The following is a 14888-nucleotide window of genomic DNA, read 5'->3' on the forward strand; positions in this document are numbered from 1 at the left end:
TATAGATTTTAAGACATAGTTCTGTTCATACCTCTTGCCTTTGTCAAGAGCACATTTCTTCTGCTGTTCTACATCTGCCAAGTCAACGCACTTTAAGAATACATAACGTTAATATCACCATGACTACACGCTCTCATCAGCTCACAATGTTCCCTTTTTTTAATCTCTTGACTGACTTTGTCTAGAGGCCACTCGTTATGTGCCTCCTTGATAATCAGTCTTAGTGGAGAAGGCCCAGTCTCCTTGTGTGACCCTGCCTTGTTCACAGCAACAGTTGTTTGCTAGTTTATCTCTGTGATAACGGCCATCCCAGCTGAGATTACCTGCTCCTGTATATAAGACTGTGGTGATGTTAGGCTCACCACCAGTTTCCTGCAAGTTCCACAGGTGAGTCTTGTGGTCTTAAAGCTTGAGTGAGATTTTGAATTTCTCCCATTGAGCGTTTTCCCATCTTTTCTGAGGGACTAGGTTTGGCGTTGTAGATCTACGGACAACTGTAAGGCACTTTGCAACATTAATAAGAACGTGAGACTATATATGGTTTAGCAAACACTTAATCCAAAGTGACATACAGGCAGGATTTGAACCTGCCTCCTCTTGATCTGCAATCAAATGCTCTAACCACTGAGCTAAACCTATTACAGTGGGGCTGGGCCTTTGGCTCATATAATAGGGTCCACTTAATTTTTTATTTTTTAAACCTTGCTTGAAAGTAGTTTTTAATTTAGATTAAAAATGATCTTAATTCATTTCCACATGACTTATCTAATTCCTCTCTCTTGCTCTGATAGTTGTGAAGGTTTGCTGGTTGCCAGGTTATGTTTGACTGACAGGTGGTGTTTGATTGACAGTTGCCAGAAGTGACTGTTGACCTGAGAAGACATGAAGTGTGCGTTGGTTCTGTGTGCCATGGTGGCGCTCTCTGAGTGCTTCCAGACGTAAGTTTCCCTCAACTCTGTTGTCCAGCCTCTGTGAGGCTCTTCTGTGCAGTCTTGGGGATGAATAAACTGTCTGCCTGCAATTTCCCCTCTGGGAAGAATGAAGGATCTATATCTGTCGAATGATGTGTGTATATCTATATATCTGTGTGTATCTCTGTCTGTGTATATCTCTGTATATCTCTATCTGTGTACATCTCTAGCTGTGTATATCTCTGTGTATATCTCTATCTGCTTGTGCTCCAGGGTTCCCCTGATAAAGGGGAAGAGTGCCAGGGAGAGTCTGGAGGAGCAGGGCTTGTGGGAGATGTACAGGCACAAGTTCCCCTACAACGCAGCCGCCAAGTTTGACCAGCAGTTCTACGGAAACGAGCCCATGACCAACGACTTTGACGTAAGAGTCATGTGACCTAACTCTCCAGAGAGTAAGATTAGGAGTTTACTCTTTTTAGCTGGGAGAGTTTTCCCCTTTTCTTCTCTGAAGGTTGAGGTTGGACTCAACTACGCCTCTCTCAGCTCTCTGGTCTCTCCTGTCCTCTCTCTGGTCTCTCCTGTCCTCTCTCCTGTCCTCTCTCTGGTCTCTCCTGTCCTCTCTCCTGTCCTCTCTCTGGTCTCTCCTGTCCTCTCTCCTGTCCTCTCTCTGGTCTCTCCTGTCCTCTCTCTGGTCTCTCCTGTCCTCTCTCCTGTCCTCTCTCTGGTCTCCTGTCCTCTCTCCTGTCCTCTCTCTGGTCTCTCCTGTCCTCTCTCCTGTCCTCTCTCTGGTCTCTCCTGTCCTCTCTCTGGTCTCTCCTGTCCTCTCTCCTGTCCTCTCTCTGGTCTCCTGTCCTCTCTCCTGTCCTCTCTCTGGTCTCTCCTGTCCTCTCTCTGGTCTCTCCTGTCCTCTCTCCTGTCCTCTCTCTGGTCTCCTGTCCTCTCTCCTGTCCTCTCTCTGGTCTCTCCTGTCCTCTCTCCTGTCCTCTCTCTGGTCTCTCCTGTCCTCTCTCTGGTCTCTCCTGTCCTCTCTCCTGTCCTCTCTCTGGTCTCTCCTGTCCTCTCTCCTGTCCTCTCTCTGGTCTCTCCTGTCCTCTCTCTGGTCTCTCCTGTCCTCTCTCCTGTCCTCTCTCTGGTCTCCTGTCCTCTCTCCTGTCCTCTCTCTGGTCTTTCTTGTCCTCTCTCCTGTCCTCTGTTAACTGATATCCTCTCTGGTCTCCAGCTGGCCTACTTCGGGGTGATCTCCATCGGGACTCCTCCCCAGTCCTTCAGTGTCATCTTCGACTCCGGCTCCTCCAACCTGTGGATTCCTTCTGTCTACTGCAGCAGTGCAGCTTGTAGTATGTACACGCTGTCTACCTTTCCCTCCTCTCTCCTTCTCTCTGTCTCTCTCTCTCTCTCCTGCTCTCTCTCTCTGTCTCATCTCATCCTATCCCTCACAATCTCTTATTTTCTCTTTACACACACACACACACACACACACACATACAATACTAATACTACAATACCCCCCTTCACTACACACAGAAAACCACCAGAAGTTCAATCCTGGTTTGAGCAGCACCTTCAGGAATTCTGGCAAGAGTCTCTCCATCTCCTACGGCACCGGCAGCATGAAAGGCTTCCTGGGCTACGACACCGTCGAGGTGACACGTCTCTAACAACTTTACTCTTTGAAAGTCACAACGTTGGTTGAGAAACAGTAACGTCTCAAAGTCAACACATTGTTGATTTAGAACTGTTTATGTTTGTGTTTGGGTCCTTTTCTCCTCCCTTCTTTCCTTGGTCGCACTCCCTTCATCCTCCACTTCCCCATCCCCCCTCCCTGCTTCCCTCCCTCCCCTTCCTCCCCCTCCCAGGTGGGAGGGATCCAGATCAGAAACCAGATCTTTGGGCTGAGCCAGAGCGAGGCTCCTTTCATGGCCCACATGAAGGCTGATGGGATCCTGGGTCTGGCCTACCCTCGCCTGTCTGCCTCAGGGGCCACGCCCGTCTTTGACAACATGATGAGTCAGCACCTCATCAACCAGGACATCTTCTCTGTCTACCTGAGCAGGTGAGATGTGCAGGAGGCTGATAGCCACACCTAGCATAGCAACCGCTAGCAGCATTACACCTGGAACTCCAGGTCTTATTATCCTAGCATGCTAGCTTGGTGGATGGGGATTGCTTTTCATGTAAGGGTAAAAGTGTTTTTCTCCACAATTATCCACAATATACTATTACATTATAGGGACATTTTCAGAATCAGAATGAGTTCCTCTCCCTTCCTCCCTCTCTCTCTCTCCCTCTCTCTCTCTCTCTCTCTCTCTCTCCCTCCAGGAACTCTGCAGCTGGCAGTGAGGTGACCTTTGGTGGAGTTGACCCCCAGCACTACACTGGACAAATCACCTGGATTCCTCTGTCCTCTGAGATGTACTGGCAGATCACTGTGGACAGGTACTAATGGAGCCTTATAGAGAGTGACACATGCTTTATAGAGGAGCTATGTAGCCTTATAGAGAGTGACACATGCTTTATAGAGGAGCTATGTAGCCTTATAGAGAGTGACATAGGCTTTATAGAGGAGCTATGTAGCCTTATAGAGTGACACATGCTTTATAGAGGAGCTATGTAGCCTTATAGAGAGTGACATAGGCTTTATAGAGGTAATGCAGAGTCTCCACATCTCAGCTACCAGGCCTGTAGTGATGTCCATGCTCTCCCCCTGGCAGTATCACCATCAACGGCCGGGTGGTGGCGTGCCAGGGGGGCTGCCAGGCCATCGTGGACACCGGCACCTCTCTGATCGCCGGACCCCAGGCCGACATCGCCAGCATGAACAGCGCTGTGGGAGCCACGGGCCAGAACGGAGACGTGAGTTGCCGCGGCAACCTGGCCCTGTCACGGCCGCGCCCACACGCACGGCCGTCACGATTGAAAAGAGCACAAACGTGTTTGTTATTAAACCTTATGGTTATGTGTATATATATGTCCCTGTCTTTCTCTCTCTCTCTCTGTCTCTCCCTATCTAACCCCCATCCCTTCCTCAGAATATGGTGAACTGTAACAACATCGGCAGCTTGCCTGAAATCATCTTCAACATCCACGGACATGCCTTCACTCTCCCTGCCTCCGCCTACATCCGCCAGGTCAGTGTGTTTGTGTGTGTGTGTTTGCACGTGTGTGTGTGCTGTCATGCCTCTCCAGGAACACATGACCTCTGTCCTGTCTAACTGTTCCTGTCTCTCCAGTCTCAGTACTACGGCTGCCGTACCGGTTTCCAGGGCGGCGACAACCTCTGGATCCTGGGAGACGTCTTCATCAGAGAGTACTACACGATCTTCAGCAGAGCCCAGAACATGGTTGGCCTGGCCCAGTCAAGATAATCAAACCCAGATCTATCCATCTGCTACTCAATCAATGAATCACCATGTATAGACTTCCTGTGCCTACTCAAGTGCAATGTCAGAACCAACACAATTGCTAGCGATTGTTAAGTGGCGGTGTTGTGGTTTGAAGTTTGAACATAACAAAAAGGCATTGTGTTTTTTTTGTTCTCTAGGAAGAATAAAGTTGTAGCATCTTGAAAGAACTCATGGTGTGTGGTTTATGTCATACTTTAGTCACAGCACTGGTGCTCTGTCCATGATAATAATATTGTGTTAATGTAGCCGCAAACAACATTGTTAAAAAAATATATATTTTCAACCTTTCAAAACTTAATTTGCGAACCTTTTTGGGGAAAGTATTTTTTCAACCTTTCAAAACTTTTTTAGTGCGCAATTACAATAAATAATATTGATCATGCCACCAAATACAAAAACATTTAAGTAAATAAAGTACAGATATTTGTGTAAAACATTTAAGGAGGGAAAGTAAAAATAAAAATAAATCGTGAAATCAAATCTACATTTATTTGTATAGCCCTTTTTACAAGCAATATCACAGAGGGCTTCACATAGAACTGCCCATAGAACTGACCCTCCACCAACCTAAACCCTCAAGGAAGACAAGGAAAAACTCCCAGAAAAACTCACTAGAGGAGAAAAAATTTAAGAAAACTTGGGAGGAGCAATTCCGTGCAGTAAAGTATTTGATACCTGAAAAATCTACCTAAGTACACTTTCTTCCCATCTCTGGAGTTAGTGTGAGGCCTAGGGTCATTGTTAAGGTAAGGGTATGGGCTGGAGTTAGTGTGAGGCCTAGTTTCATTATTAAGATAAGGGCGTGGACTGGAGTTGGATAAACACGTTTCCACCAAACCCATGTCTGTGTCTTGTGCTGTCACCAGGACAACAAGCCTGACAAAGATATGAGGAAATAGAATTCTTCAAAATGTTAAGGAGACACCTGAGTTTTAGTTACACGTGTATCTGCCTCTTATCTACAACCTGGATTATCAAGATGGGCTTTACAGTTTGAACACAAACTGGTTTCGTATGAGGGACCAGAGAGGACGTCTGTTAGGTATGAGGTAGTGAATCCTGGGTGTGTTTTGTCCTGAGCTTTTGAGAAAACATGTATTTCCTTATTTCAAAACAACATCCTACTACAGCACAGGCAACACACCTGGACGTTTGGTAAAAACTTTGATTTGAAGAATTAAGCATCAACAGCGTTGAGGGTTACAGTGCAGTGGAGACCGAAGATTGAATGCAGGAAGTTGTTTGGGAGGTCAGTATGAGTTCACCATAGCAGTTCTGTTTACCTTAGCAAACGCTTGACTTTTTATCCAAATTGACGGACACGGGGATTTGAACCTGCTGTCCAATGCTTTAACCACCAAACTGTACCTATACCACTGATACATAATCTCAAGCTCCTGTAATACTGTTAAGCCTGTTTAGACCTAAAGAACTTGTGTTTAACTGGTGATAGGCGTTGTTTGATTGACAGGTTGTGTTTGATTGACAGTTGCCAGGAGTGACGGTTGATAAGACATGATGAAGTGGGCGCTGGTTCTGTGTGTCATGGTGGCTCTCTCTGAGTCCCTCGTCAAGTAAGTGACCATGCGACCTCTCGTACGCTGTCGCCTCAGCAGGAAGGCCCCGGGTTCAATTCCTGCTTGGTGGGCGCTCAGGTGGGCTGTTGCCCAGGCCTTCCACTGTGGAGTCCTGTTCTCTGTTCTTCCTTCACACTAAAAACATGAATTGAATGTGAGGTATATCTCTGTGTATATCTCTGTGTATATCTCTATCTGTGTATATCTCTATCTGTGTATATCTCTATCTGTGTATATCTATCTGTGTATATCTCTATCTGTGTATATCTCTATCTGTGTATATCTCTATCTGCTTGTGCTCCAGGGTCCCCCTGATAAAGGGGAAGAGTGCCAGGGATAGTCTGGAGGAGCAGGGCTTGTGGGAGATATACAGGAACAAGTTCCCCTACAACGCAGCCGCCAAGTTTGAACAGAGCTTCTACAGCAACCAGATCATCACCAACGACTTTGACGTGAGTAGAACTGGAGAACTGGCCCCTGTCTGCTGTTTGGATTATTATATATATATAATTTTTTTGTGTATATTATTATTTTATTATTTTACCTGACATCCTCTCTGGTCTCTCCTGTCCTCTGTTAACTGATATCCTCTCTGGTCTCCAGCTGTCCTACTATGGAGTGATTTCCATCGGGACTCCTCCCAAGTCCTTCAGTGTCATCTTCGACACAGGCTCCTCCCCCTTTTGGGTTCCTTCCATCTACTGCAAAAGCGTAGGCTGCAGTACGTACACACACACACACACGCACGCGTCAGTTGCTGAAGTCATGTTGAAATACCAACACTCATCGCTGACTGTCATGACTCTCTCCACACAGGAAACCACCGCAAGTTCCACCCGCTGTTGAGCAGCACCTTCCTGAACACTCGCAGGATTCTGTCCATCTCCTACGGCACCGGCAGCATGGCCGGTTTCCTGGGCTACGACACCGTCGAGGTGACACCTTCACACTCACGAGAGAGTCTGAACAATTTAGAAACCTGAAAAGTTTTGATTTAGATGTTCACCCTCCCTCCTTCTCCTCCCTCTTTCCCCATCTCCCCCCCCGCCCCCCCGCCCCTCCCCCTCCCAGGTGGGAGGGATCCAGATCAGAAACCAGATCTTTGGGCTGAGCCACACCGAGGCTCCTTTCATGGCCCACATGAAGGCTGATGGGATCCTGGGTCTGGCCTACCCTCGCCTGTCTGCCTCAGGGGCCACGCCCGTCTTTGATAACATGATGAGTCAGCACCTCATCGACCAGGACGTCTTCTCTGTCTACCTGAGCAGGTGAGGAGGTAGACCCGGCCTTCTAGATGGTAAATGTATTCTGGCCCTCTGGGTGTAGAAAGTGCTCTTTCGTTTCAAGATTATATTTTTTCTGCGGGAGGGGAAGGAGTTCTTACCCAGAACATGAACATGCTGAAGTTCTCTCTCCCTCTCTCTCTGTCCCTCTCTCTCTCTCCCTCTCTCTCTCTCTCCCTCTTTCTCCCTCCACCTCTCTGTCTCCAGACACCAGAAGGGGGGCAGTATGGTGACCTTTGGTGGAGTTGACCCCCAGCACTACACTGGACCAATCACCTGGGTTCCTCTTTCCTCTGAGACATACTGGCAGATCACTGTGGACAGGTACTAAAGGAGCCTAATACAGAGTTATGTAGGCTTTATAGAGGAGCTATGTAGCCTTATAGAGAGGTACACTGGCCTTAGAGAGGTAATGGTTAGTATGTAGTTGGTGTGTGGGGACTAGATACTGTAGATCACAGAGGTAATGCACAACCCTGTGATTTAACCCTGTGTTTTTTATATTCCTGTGGCAGCGTCACCATCGAGGGGAAGGTGGTGGCATGTCAGGGGGGCTGCCAGGCCATCGTGGACACCGGCACCTCTCTGATCCTGGGGCCCCTGGTGGACACCCTCAGCATCAACCAGGCTTTGGGGGCCACCCGACTGTTCACTGATGTAAGCACTGTGGTACTGTAGCTGACATGTGGTTACTTTACACTGTGGTACTGTAGCTGACATGTGGTTACTTTACACTGTGGTACTGTAGCTGACATGTGGTTACTTTACACTGTGGTACTGTAGCTGACATGTGGTTACTTTACACTGTGGTACTGTAGCTGACATGTGGTTACTTTACACTGTGGTACTGTAGCAGAGGTGTGGTTACTTTACACTGTGGTACTGTAGCAGAGGTGTGGTTACTTTACACTGTGGTACTGTAGCTGAGATGTGGTTACTTTACACTGTGGTACTGTAGCTGAGATGTGGTTACTTTACACTGTGGTACTGTAGCAGAGGTGTGGTTACTTTACACTGTGGTACTGTAGCAGAGGTGTGGTTACTTTACACTGTGGTACTGTAACTGACATGTGGTTACTTTACACTGTGGTACTGTTGCTGACATGTGTTTACTTTACACTGTGTTACTGTAACTGACATGTGGTTACTTTACACTGTGGTACTGTAGCTGAGATGTGGTTACTTTACACTGTGGTACTGTAGCTGAGATGTGGTTACTTTACACTGTGGTACTGTAGCTGACATGTGTTTACTTTACACTGTGGTACTGTAGCTGACATGTGTTTACTTTACACTGTGGTACTGTAGCTGACATGTGGTTACTTTACACTGTGGTACTGTAGCAGACATGTGGTTACTTTACACTGTGGTACTGTAGCTGACATGTGGTTACTTTACACTGTGGTACTGTAGCAGAGATGTGGTTACTTTACACTGTGGTACTGTAGCAGACATGTGGTTACTTTACACTGTGGTACTGTAGCAGAGATGTGGTCACTTTACACTGTGGTACTGTAACTGACATGTGGTTACTTTACACTGTGGTACTGTAGCTGACATGTGGTTACTTTACACTGTGGTACTGTAGCAGAGGTGTGGTTACTTTACACTGTGGTACTGTAGCAGAGGTGTGGTTACTTTACACTGTGGTACTGTAGCTGACATGTGTTTACTTTACACTGTGGTACTGTAACTGACATGTGGTTACTTTACACTGTGGTACTGTAGCTGACATGTGGTTACTTTACACTGTGGTACTGTAGCAGAGGTGTGGTTACTTTACACTGTGGTACTGTAGCAGAGGTGTGGTTACTTTACACTATGGTGTACTTGACACTTTTCTCTCTTTCAGCATGTTGTGAATTGTATCCTTGTTGACAAAATGCCCACGGTAACCTTCAACATCAATGGACATGCCTTTACAATCCCAGGAGCTGCCTCTGTGCTAAGGGTATGTTTCCTGCTGTGTGTCTGTGTCTGTATTTGTGTGTGTGAACTCAGGGCGTTCCAGGACCTGACTCCAGGGAGTCAAGTGGCTGAGCGGTTAGAGAATCAGGCTAGTAATCAGAAGGTTGCCGGTTGCCGGCTGTGCCAAATTACGTTGTGTCCTTGGGCAAGGCACTTCACCCTACTTGCCTCGGGGGAATGTCCCCGTACTTACTGTAAGTCGCTCTGGATAAGAGCGTCTGCTAAATGACTAAATGTAACACATTCTCTGTCCTGTCTGTCTGGTTTAACTGCTTCTGTCTCTACAGTCCCACTACTATGGCTGTCGTACCGGGTTTGGAAGCCTGGACTCCAGCCGGTGGATCCTGGGGGACGTGTTCATCAGGCAGTACTACACGATCTTCAGCAGGGCCAAGAACGCAGTGGGCCTGGCCAAGGCAAAGTTATCAAACCCAGATAAATTGTAAAAGCACCCCTGAGCCATGAAAACAAGTGTCCGCTTGAAAACTAGATCCTGCCCAACATGACCAACATGACTTTGTTGTCACTGATGTCGACCCTTTTGTTTTTTTTTGTTTTTTCTCTCTTTATATGTTACCACTCGGCGACATAATCAGAGAACATAAAATAGATTTCCATAGCTATGCGGATGACACACAACTATATATATCCACTGAACCCAACGATGCAACGGCCATCAATTCCATTACCAACTGCCTGTTGGCAATAAACAAATGGATGAATGATAACTTTCTTAAATTAAATGAAGACAAAACCGAAGTCCTACTATGTGGCCCCAAATCCAAAAGAGAGATGCTTATTAAGAATCTTGGAGGCTTAACCCCCTGTCTTAAACCAGAGGTGACGAGTCTCGGTGTAATCCTGGACTCAGATTTGAATTTCAACTCTCACATTAATAAAGTGACCAAAACAGCTTTCTTTCACCTGAGGAATATAGCAAAGGTACGACCATTCATAAACCAAAATGATGCAGAGAAGTTAATTCATGCTTTTATATCCAGCCGGCTGGACTACTGTAACGCACTTTTCACTGGTCTTCCCAAGAAAACCACTGAAAGACTACAGCTCATTCAAAATTCTGCAGCTAGATTATTAACCAAAACTAAAAGGAGAGAACACATTAGTCCTGTCCTAGCTACTTTACACTGGCTCCCTGTTACCTTCAGAATTGACTTTAAGGTCCTTTTCCTCACATACAAAGCTCTACACGGACAAGGACCTAGCTACATTGCTAACTCCTTTATAAACTACACACCAGCTAGAACACTGCGATCATCAAATGCAGGCCTATTAGAGGTCACCAGAAGCAGTCATAAGAAGATTGGTGATTCGGCCTTTGTCAATTACTATGGAACAAATTACCCATAAATATTAGGGAAGCAAACACTAGACATTTTTAAAAGACAGCTTAAAACCTACCTTTTTACCGAAGCATTTAAGTAATTTTATCTCAAAAGGGTTTTCCTACTTTTTAAAGTTGTTTTCTCTCTTGAACAGAGATCTTATTGGGATTTTTTTTTTAAAAAATTATTGTTTATCACTTGTATTATTGTTTTTATTGATTTTATGTAAAGCACCTTGAGCTACAATTCTTGTATGAAATGTGCTATATAAATAAAGTCTTACTTACTTACTTACTTACTTTTAGAAGGAGGCAGGTTAATGATCAGGCAACCTGCTTTGTGTTGGGAGTGAGAGGGCAGGCCGGATTGACAGTGAAAAGACAATGAATTTCCTCTGCATGATTAAATGATACTGAGTTGTAGCATCTTGAATAAGCTGGTCGAGTTTGCTTTGTTTAAACGTGTTAAGAAAAGAATAATTCTCACACAAAGTGAAAGTTGTAGAGTGAATGTGGGAGGAAACACCATTGAGTGATCGTTTATTTGTTGAAGCGACAACTTTGACAGGCTATATTCAATCATCAAACTAAACAGAAAAAGAATCTACGCGGTTAGCAGATTTGTGTAAATAAAGCAGACAGTTATCTCAAAGAGAGGAGGCAGGGTTTGAAGTATTACAACTTATAACCTCTACACACAAACTGTGACTCCAGTTTCAGTATTCAGAATCAGATGAACTGGTGGTGGAGTCTTCCTCTTGTGACAGAAGTTTATCGTTGAGTTTGATGATGAGGGGAACAAACTTCATATGGTTCACGAAGTCGGAGCAGATGATGTTGATGCAGGTCTTTCCTGGTCCTGGAGTCTGCCTCTTCACCCAGTCCAGCAGGCGAGGCAGACTCGGCAGCGTGGTGTCACGCAAGGAGCCCAGCACGTGCTTCAACACCTCCTCTGGACTTTCAGGCAGCGTCAGGTTTAGTCCCGAGATGAAGAACCGAGCTGTCAATCACAGAGAGGGTGTCGTAGCAACATAAGATACTGTATAGCCTACATGATCCTGCACAAATCCTAACAACAATATCTGAATAATGCAACAACAACAAAAATCCATTCTTTAGGAAAGATAAATAAATCATGTATTAACTGTTCATCAAGAAGCACCAGTATATCAGATTTTCAAATGCTTTTGACACCTAGTTCAGTGTGATGGTGCGTAGTGAATCAGGTTCCCAAACCTGGTCTTCCTTCCTGAAGCTTCTGATCCAGCACTGCTATCACCTTCTCTGGGTCCAGAGTGTCGCCGTAGTGGTACGGGACAGACAGCCAGAGCTCCAGGTTCTGGTCAGAGGCCCTCAAGAAGTCGTAGGAGATGATGACCTGCTTCTTAGACTCCCAGCAGGTCTGCAGCGTAGGGAGGTCCTGTGGTGTCACACGAGGATATTAAGCTGCCATCAAAACACTTTCAGTGTGTGTGAGTGTGTGTAGGCCTGTCTGCGAGTTCATCACACATTCATGACAAGCAGGAAAGTGGGTGTGTGATCAAACTATTTTACTTTTTATCCTGTCCTCAACATCATGTACTAAACACAGTGATTCTCAGTGTTTCTGATCTTAAAGTTAGTTTTCTAGTTCAGTGTTTCGTTCAGTACCTGTCGAGGAAGCAGTTTGGATCCAAACAGCGTCTTGATGAATGACACAAGGTGGTCGTGGTTGGATACACTCAGGTTGTGGAAGTGGGACAAGGCCAAGATCACAACCTCCTTCGAGTGGTTCTCCAGCCAGCTGTGGATCTCACTGAGGACACTCTGACACACAGTTATACACTAAGTAAGACTGTTTCTTACAAGTATTTTCTAAACTGGAAGCTTTCTATGGATATTTTGGGGTGATTAACAGGGAAAACATACTATTCTGTTTTAGATAAACAAATGATTTCAGTGATGCATGATGTACTGTGAGTACAGTCTCACCTCCACAGTGCTGTGGGTGAAAAGGCCGTGTGCAAAGTAAAGTGTGTTGCTGCTGTCGTCAGGTTTGTGGGCAATCCTCAGATCAAAGAAACGAACCCCGAGATTCAGCTGCTCTGTGACTCCAGATTCCTGGAACAAGCCAGCTGCAGTTCACACACAACCTGTATTGTATATAACTTTTGTACCGGATGTGTTGTGACTATGCTGATTGATATTTGTGTGAAATTAAATAAAAATATGCGGTGGAAAAAGCCATGTCTTAACATTAACATAAAAATGTAAATGTAAATTAACTCACAGACATCTATCTTGCAGGCCTAGTGTGTTTACGTACCTGGGTTGTGGCCCATCTGTAGATGATTGGCCTCACCACGGAGGGTAACAGCTGGTCCAGCTTAACCAGAGTGTCCGGTTCCATGACAGGGGAGGTTTGGTCCAAGTCGTAGCACATTGTGTCATGGCTGCCTACAAAGAAACACACGAATGATCACAAACATGCCAGTTTGTGCAGGACGCAGCCGCACCGCCCGCCTAACCCTCAAACTCCCCAATGATCACAAACATGCCAGTTTGTGCAGGACGCAGCCGCACCGCCCGCCTAACCCTCAAACTCCCCAATGATCACAAACATGCCAGTTTGTGCAGGACGCAGCCGCACCGCCCGCCTAACCCTCAAACTCCCCAATGATCACAAACATGCCAGTTTGTGCAGGACACAGCCGCACCGCCCGCCTAACCCTCAAACTCGGGAGTCAGGTGGCTGAGCGGTGAGGGAAGCGGGTTTGTAATCAGAAGGTTGCCAGTTCGATTCCCGGCCGTGCCAGATGACGTTGTGTCCTTGGGCAAGGCACTTCACCCTACTTGCCTCGGGGGAATGTCCCTGTACTTACTGTAACTCGCTCTGGATAAGAGCGTCTGCTAAATGACTAAATGTAAATGTAAACTCCCCAAATCAGCCGAGTACGTTTCATTGTGGCTGGGACATGTCCGAACCACTTTTTGAAAACGGTAAATATGTCCACCCCCGCACATTTCTCATTTTGAGAAAACTATATTTAGCGGGCACATCCTCATTTATATATATATATAAAAAAGCTGATGCAGCTCCATAGTAGGCTAAGATGTGGTTACTTGACCACCGAAATATGTCACATTGGATAAAAGCGTCTACTAAATTAACAAACTTTAAAAAAGAAAATACATCTTTATTAAATATTGTTTAATAATATTATACGAATATAAATATTTTTATATAGGCTACATAAAGCCCATTTTTTTTAATGTTTACCAGGTATAGCCAGCTCCCACAGCGTTGTTGCCTGTAGTTTTTCAGGTAGTTTAGACATCCAATTAGCATTCCCGGACTCCTCCAGCTCTCCTGTTCCGTCTACCAGCTCTGAAGCCATTCAAGAACCTGGAGGAAAAATAACAGGCTGGAAATTCAGGTGGCTGAGCGGTTAGAGAATCAGGCTAGTAATCAGAAGGTCGCAGGTTCGATTCCCGGCCGTGCTAACTGACGTTGTGTCCTTGGGCAAGGCACTTCACCCTACTTGCCTCGGGGGAATGTCCCTGTACTTACTGTAAGTCGCTCTGGATAAGAGCGTCTGCTAAATGACTACATGTAAATTCAGATCTGAGGGGGTTTCACAGGCTTACTTACGTGCCGATATTTCACGTGCAAACCAACCGTATACGTTCTCGAAAGGTTAGGTCTATCTGTGTGGCCTTGTCACCACCTAAGGTCTGTTACGATAAATACCTTGAAAGCACAATTCCAGCCTTGTAGCCTACAATATTTTCAGTGGTAATAGGCCTATCTCTCGTACACTTAAGTATGTAGCGAATATCTACACGTCCTTCCCTTTTCTTGTGTGAACGAAGACAGTTGCTTATATCTCTAAATCAGCATTATAGTTTTGCATATCTGGCAGTTTCGTTTACATGCTAGATCACATTATTTTTATTTTACCCCCAAATAGAGGAACACTAGTGTTCCTCTATTTGTGTTAAGTTTGACGATTAGCAACTTCCTCTAATATTCTCAGTAAAATTAATTGAACAAGCCGTTATGTCTCCGTACCAATGGCCTAAACTGCCTGTAGAAAGTTCTTATAAAGTTCTTACCTTTCACAATCTTACAGCCTGTAGGTGTTAGAAAAGTTAAAGATGTAACTGTTATCCTGTATAAGAATGATTCTGTAGCGAATATCTACACGTCCTTCCCTTTTCTTGTGTGAACGAAGACAGTTGCTTATATCTCTAAATCAGCATTATAGTTTTGCATATCTGGCAGTTTCGTTTACATGCTAGATCACATTATTTTTATTTTACCCCCAAATAGAGGAACACTAGTGTTCCTCTATTTAACTCCTGGATAACACTTCCTCTGGATAACACTAGGCTTACGTAAACAAGGGGACCTGGGCTTGACC

The 14888-nt window shown here is 45.4% G+C and overlaps 3 protein-coding genes across 8 annotated transcripts; 2 read left to right on the forward strand and 1 right to left on the reverse strand.

Annotated features, from left to right (window-relative positions):
* Positions 1-263: 263 nt before the first annotated feature.
* Positions 264-4457, forward strand: LOC134030861 (pepsin A-like). Its single transcript, XM_062474248.1, has 10 exons — positions 264-387; positions 852-938; positions 1185-1332; positions 2131-2248; positions 2436-2554; positions 2768-2964; positions 3231-3347; positions 3623-3764; positions 3941-4039; positions 4142-4457. The coding sequence occupies exons 2-10, from the start codon at positions 883-885 to the stop codon at positions 4274-4276; spliced, it is 1131 nt and encodes a 376-aa protein (XP_062330232.1). The 5' UTR covers positions 264-387; positions 852-882; the 3' UTR covers positions 4277-4457.
* An 845-nt stretch (positions 4458-5302) lies between these two features.
* On the forward strand, positions 5303-10997 carry LOC134030860 (pepsin A-like). 4 transcript variants are annotated; one of them, XR_009931753.1, is made up of 11 exons: positions 5303-5564; positions 5769-5889; positions 6197-6344; positions 6496-6613; positions 6709-6827; positions 6964-7160; positions 7383-7499; positions 7691-7832; positions 9028-9126; positions 9431-9669; positions 10782-10997. XR_009931753.1 is itself a non-coding variant. In XM_062474245.1 (10 exons), the coding sequence occupies exons 2-10, from the start codon at positions 5831-5833 to the stop codon at positions 9587-9589; spliced, it is 1158 nt and encodes a 385-aa protein (XP_062330229.1). In that variant the 5' UTR covers positions 5304-5564; positions 5769-5830; the 3' UTR covers positions 9590-10997. The 4 variants fall into 4 exon arrangements, 3 of the variants coding, with proteins under 3 accessions (XP_062330229.1, XP_062330231.1, XP_062330230.1); XM_062474245.1 differs by having other exon boundaries at positions 5304-5564; positions 9431-10997; XM_062474247.1 differs by having other exon boundaries at positions 5304-5564; positions 5787-5889; positions 9431-10997.
* On the reverse strand, positions 10997-14671 carry LOC134030867 (PI-PLC X domain-containing protein 1-like). 3 transcript variants are annotated; one of them, XM_062474257.1, is made up of 7 exons: positions 14581-14671; positions 13745-13870; positions 12791-12921; positions 12457-12585; positions 12136-12291; positions 11722-11905; positions 10997-11485 (listed from the first exon to the last, which is right to left on the reverse strand). In XM_062474257.1, the coding sequence occupies exons 2-7, from the start codon at positions 13860-13862 to the stop codon at positions 11202-11204; spliced, it is 1002 nt and encodes a 333-aa protein (XP_062330241.1). In that variant the 5' UTR covers positions 13863-13870; positions 14581-14671; the 3' UTR covers positions 10997-11201. The 3 variants fall into 3 exon arrangements, with proteins under 3 accessions (XP_062330241.1, XP_062330240.1, XP_062330239.1); XM_062474256.1 differs by lacking the exon at positions 14581-14671 and adding an exon at positions 14117-14487; XM_062474255.1 differs by lacking the exon at positions 14581-14671 and adding an exon at positions 14216-14486.
* Between the last annotated feature and the right edge of the window lie 217 nt (positions 14672-14888).

This window comes from Osmerus eperlanus, chromosome 12 (assembly GCF_963692335.1).
Source record: "Osmerus eperlanus chromosome 12, fOsmEpe2.1, whole genome shotgun sequence".
Taxonomy (NCBI): Eukaryota; Metazoa; Chordata; class Actinopteri; order Osmeriformes; family Osmeridae; genus Osmerus; species Osmerus eperlanus.

What these genes read in the sequence shown, in the direction of transcription:
- LOC134030867 (XM_062474257.1), bottom strand. Translation starts at nt 13,862, where the DNA reads ATGGCTTCAGAGCTGGTAGACGGAACAGGAGAGCTGGAGGAGTCCGGG. An exon ending in TCACCCACAGCACTGTGGAG is followed by an intron (nt 12,292 to 12,456) that starts GTGAGACTGTAC and finishes ACTGTGTGTCAG; the next exon opens with AGTGTCCTCAGTGAGATCCA. An exon ending in CCAAACTGCTTCCTCGACAG is followed by an intron (nt 11,906 to 12,135) that starts GTACTGAACGAA and finishes GTGACACCACAG; the next exon opens with GACCTCCCTACGCTGCAGAC.
- LOC134030861 (XM_062474248.1), top strand. Translation starts at nt 883, where the DNA reads ATGAAGTGTGCGTTGGTTCTGTGTGCCATGGTGGCGCTCTCTGAGTGC. An exon ending in TGGGCTACGACACCGTCGAG is followed by an intron (nt 2,555 to 2,767) that starts GTGACACGTCTC and finishes TCCCCCTCCCAG; the next exon opens with GTGGGAGGGATCCAGATCAG. An exon ending in TTCTCTGTCTACCTGAGCAG is followed by an intron (nt 2,965 to 3,230) that starts GTGAGATGTGCA and finishes CTCTCCCTCCAG; the next exon opens with GAACTCTGCAGCTGGCAGTG.
- LOC134030860 (XM_062474245.1), top strand. Translation starts at nt 5,831, where the DNA reads ATGATGAAGTGGGCGCTGGTTCTGTGTGTCATGGTGGCTCTCTCTGAG. An exon ending in CTCTCTGAGTCCCTCGTCAA is followed by an intron (nt 5,890 to 6,196) that starts GTAAGTGACCAT and finishes CTTGTGCTCCAG; the next exon opens with GGTCCCCCTGATAAAGGGGA. An exon ending in TCATCACCAACGACTTTGAC is followed by an intron (nt 6,345 to 6,495) that starts GTGAGTAGAACT and finishes TCTGGTCTCCAG; the next exon opens with CTGTCCTACTATGGAGTGAT.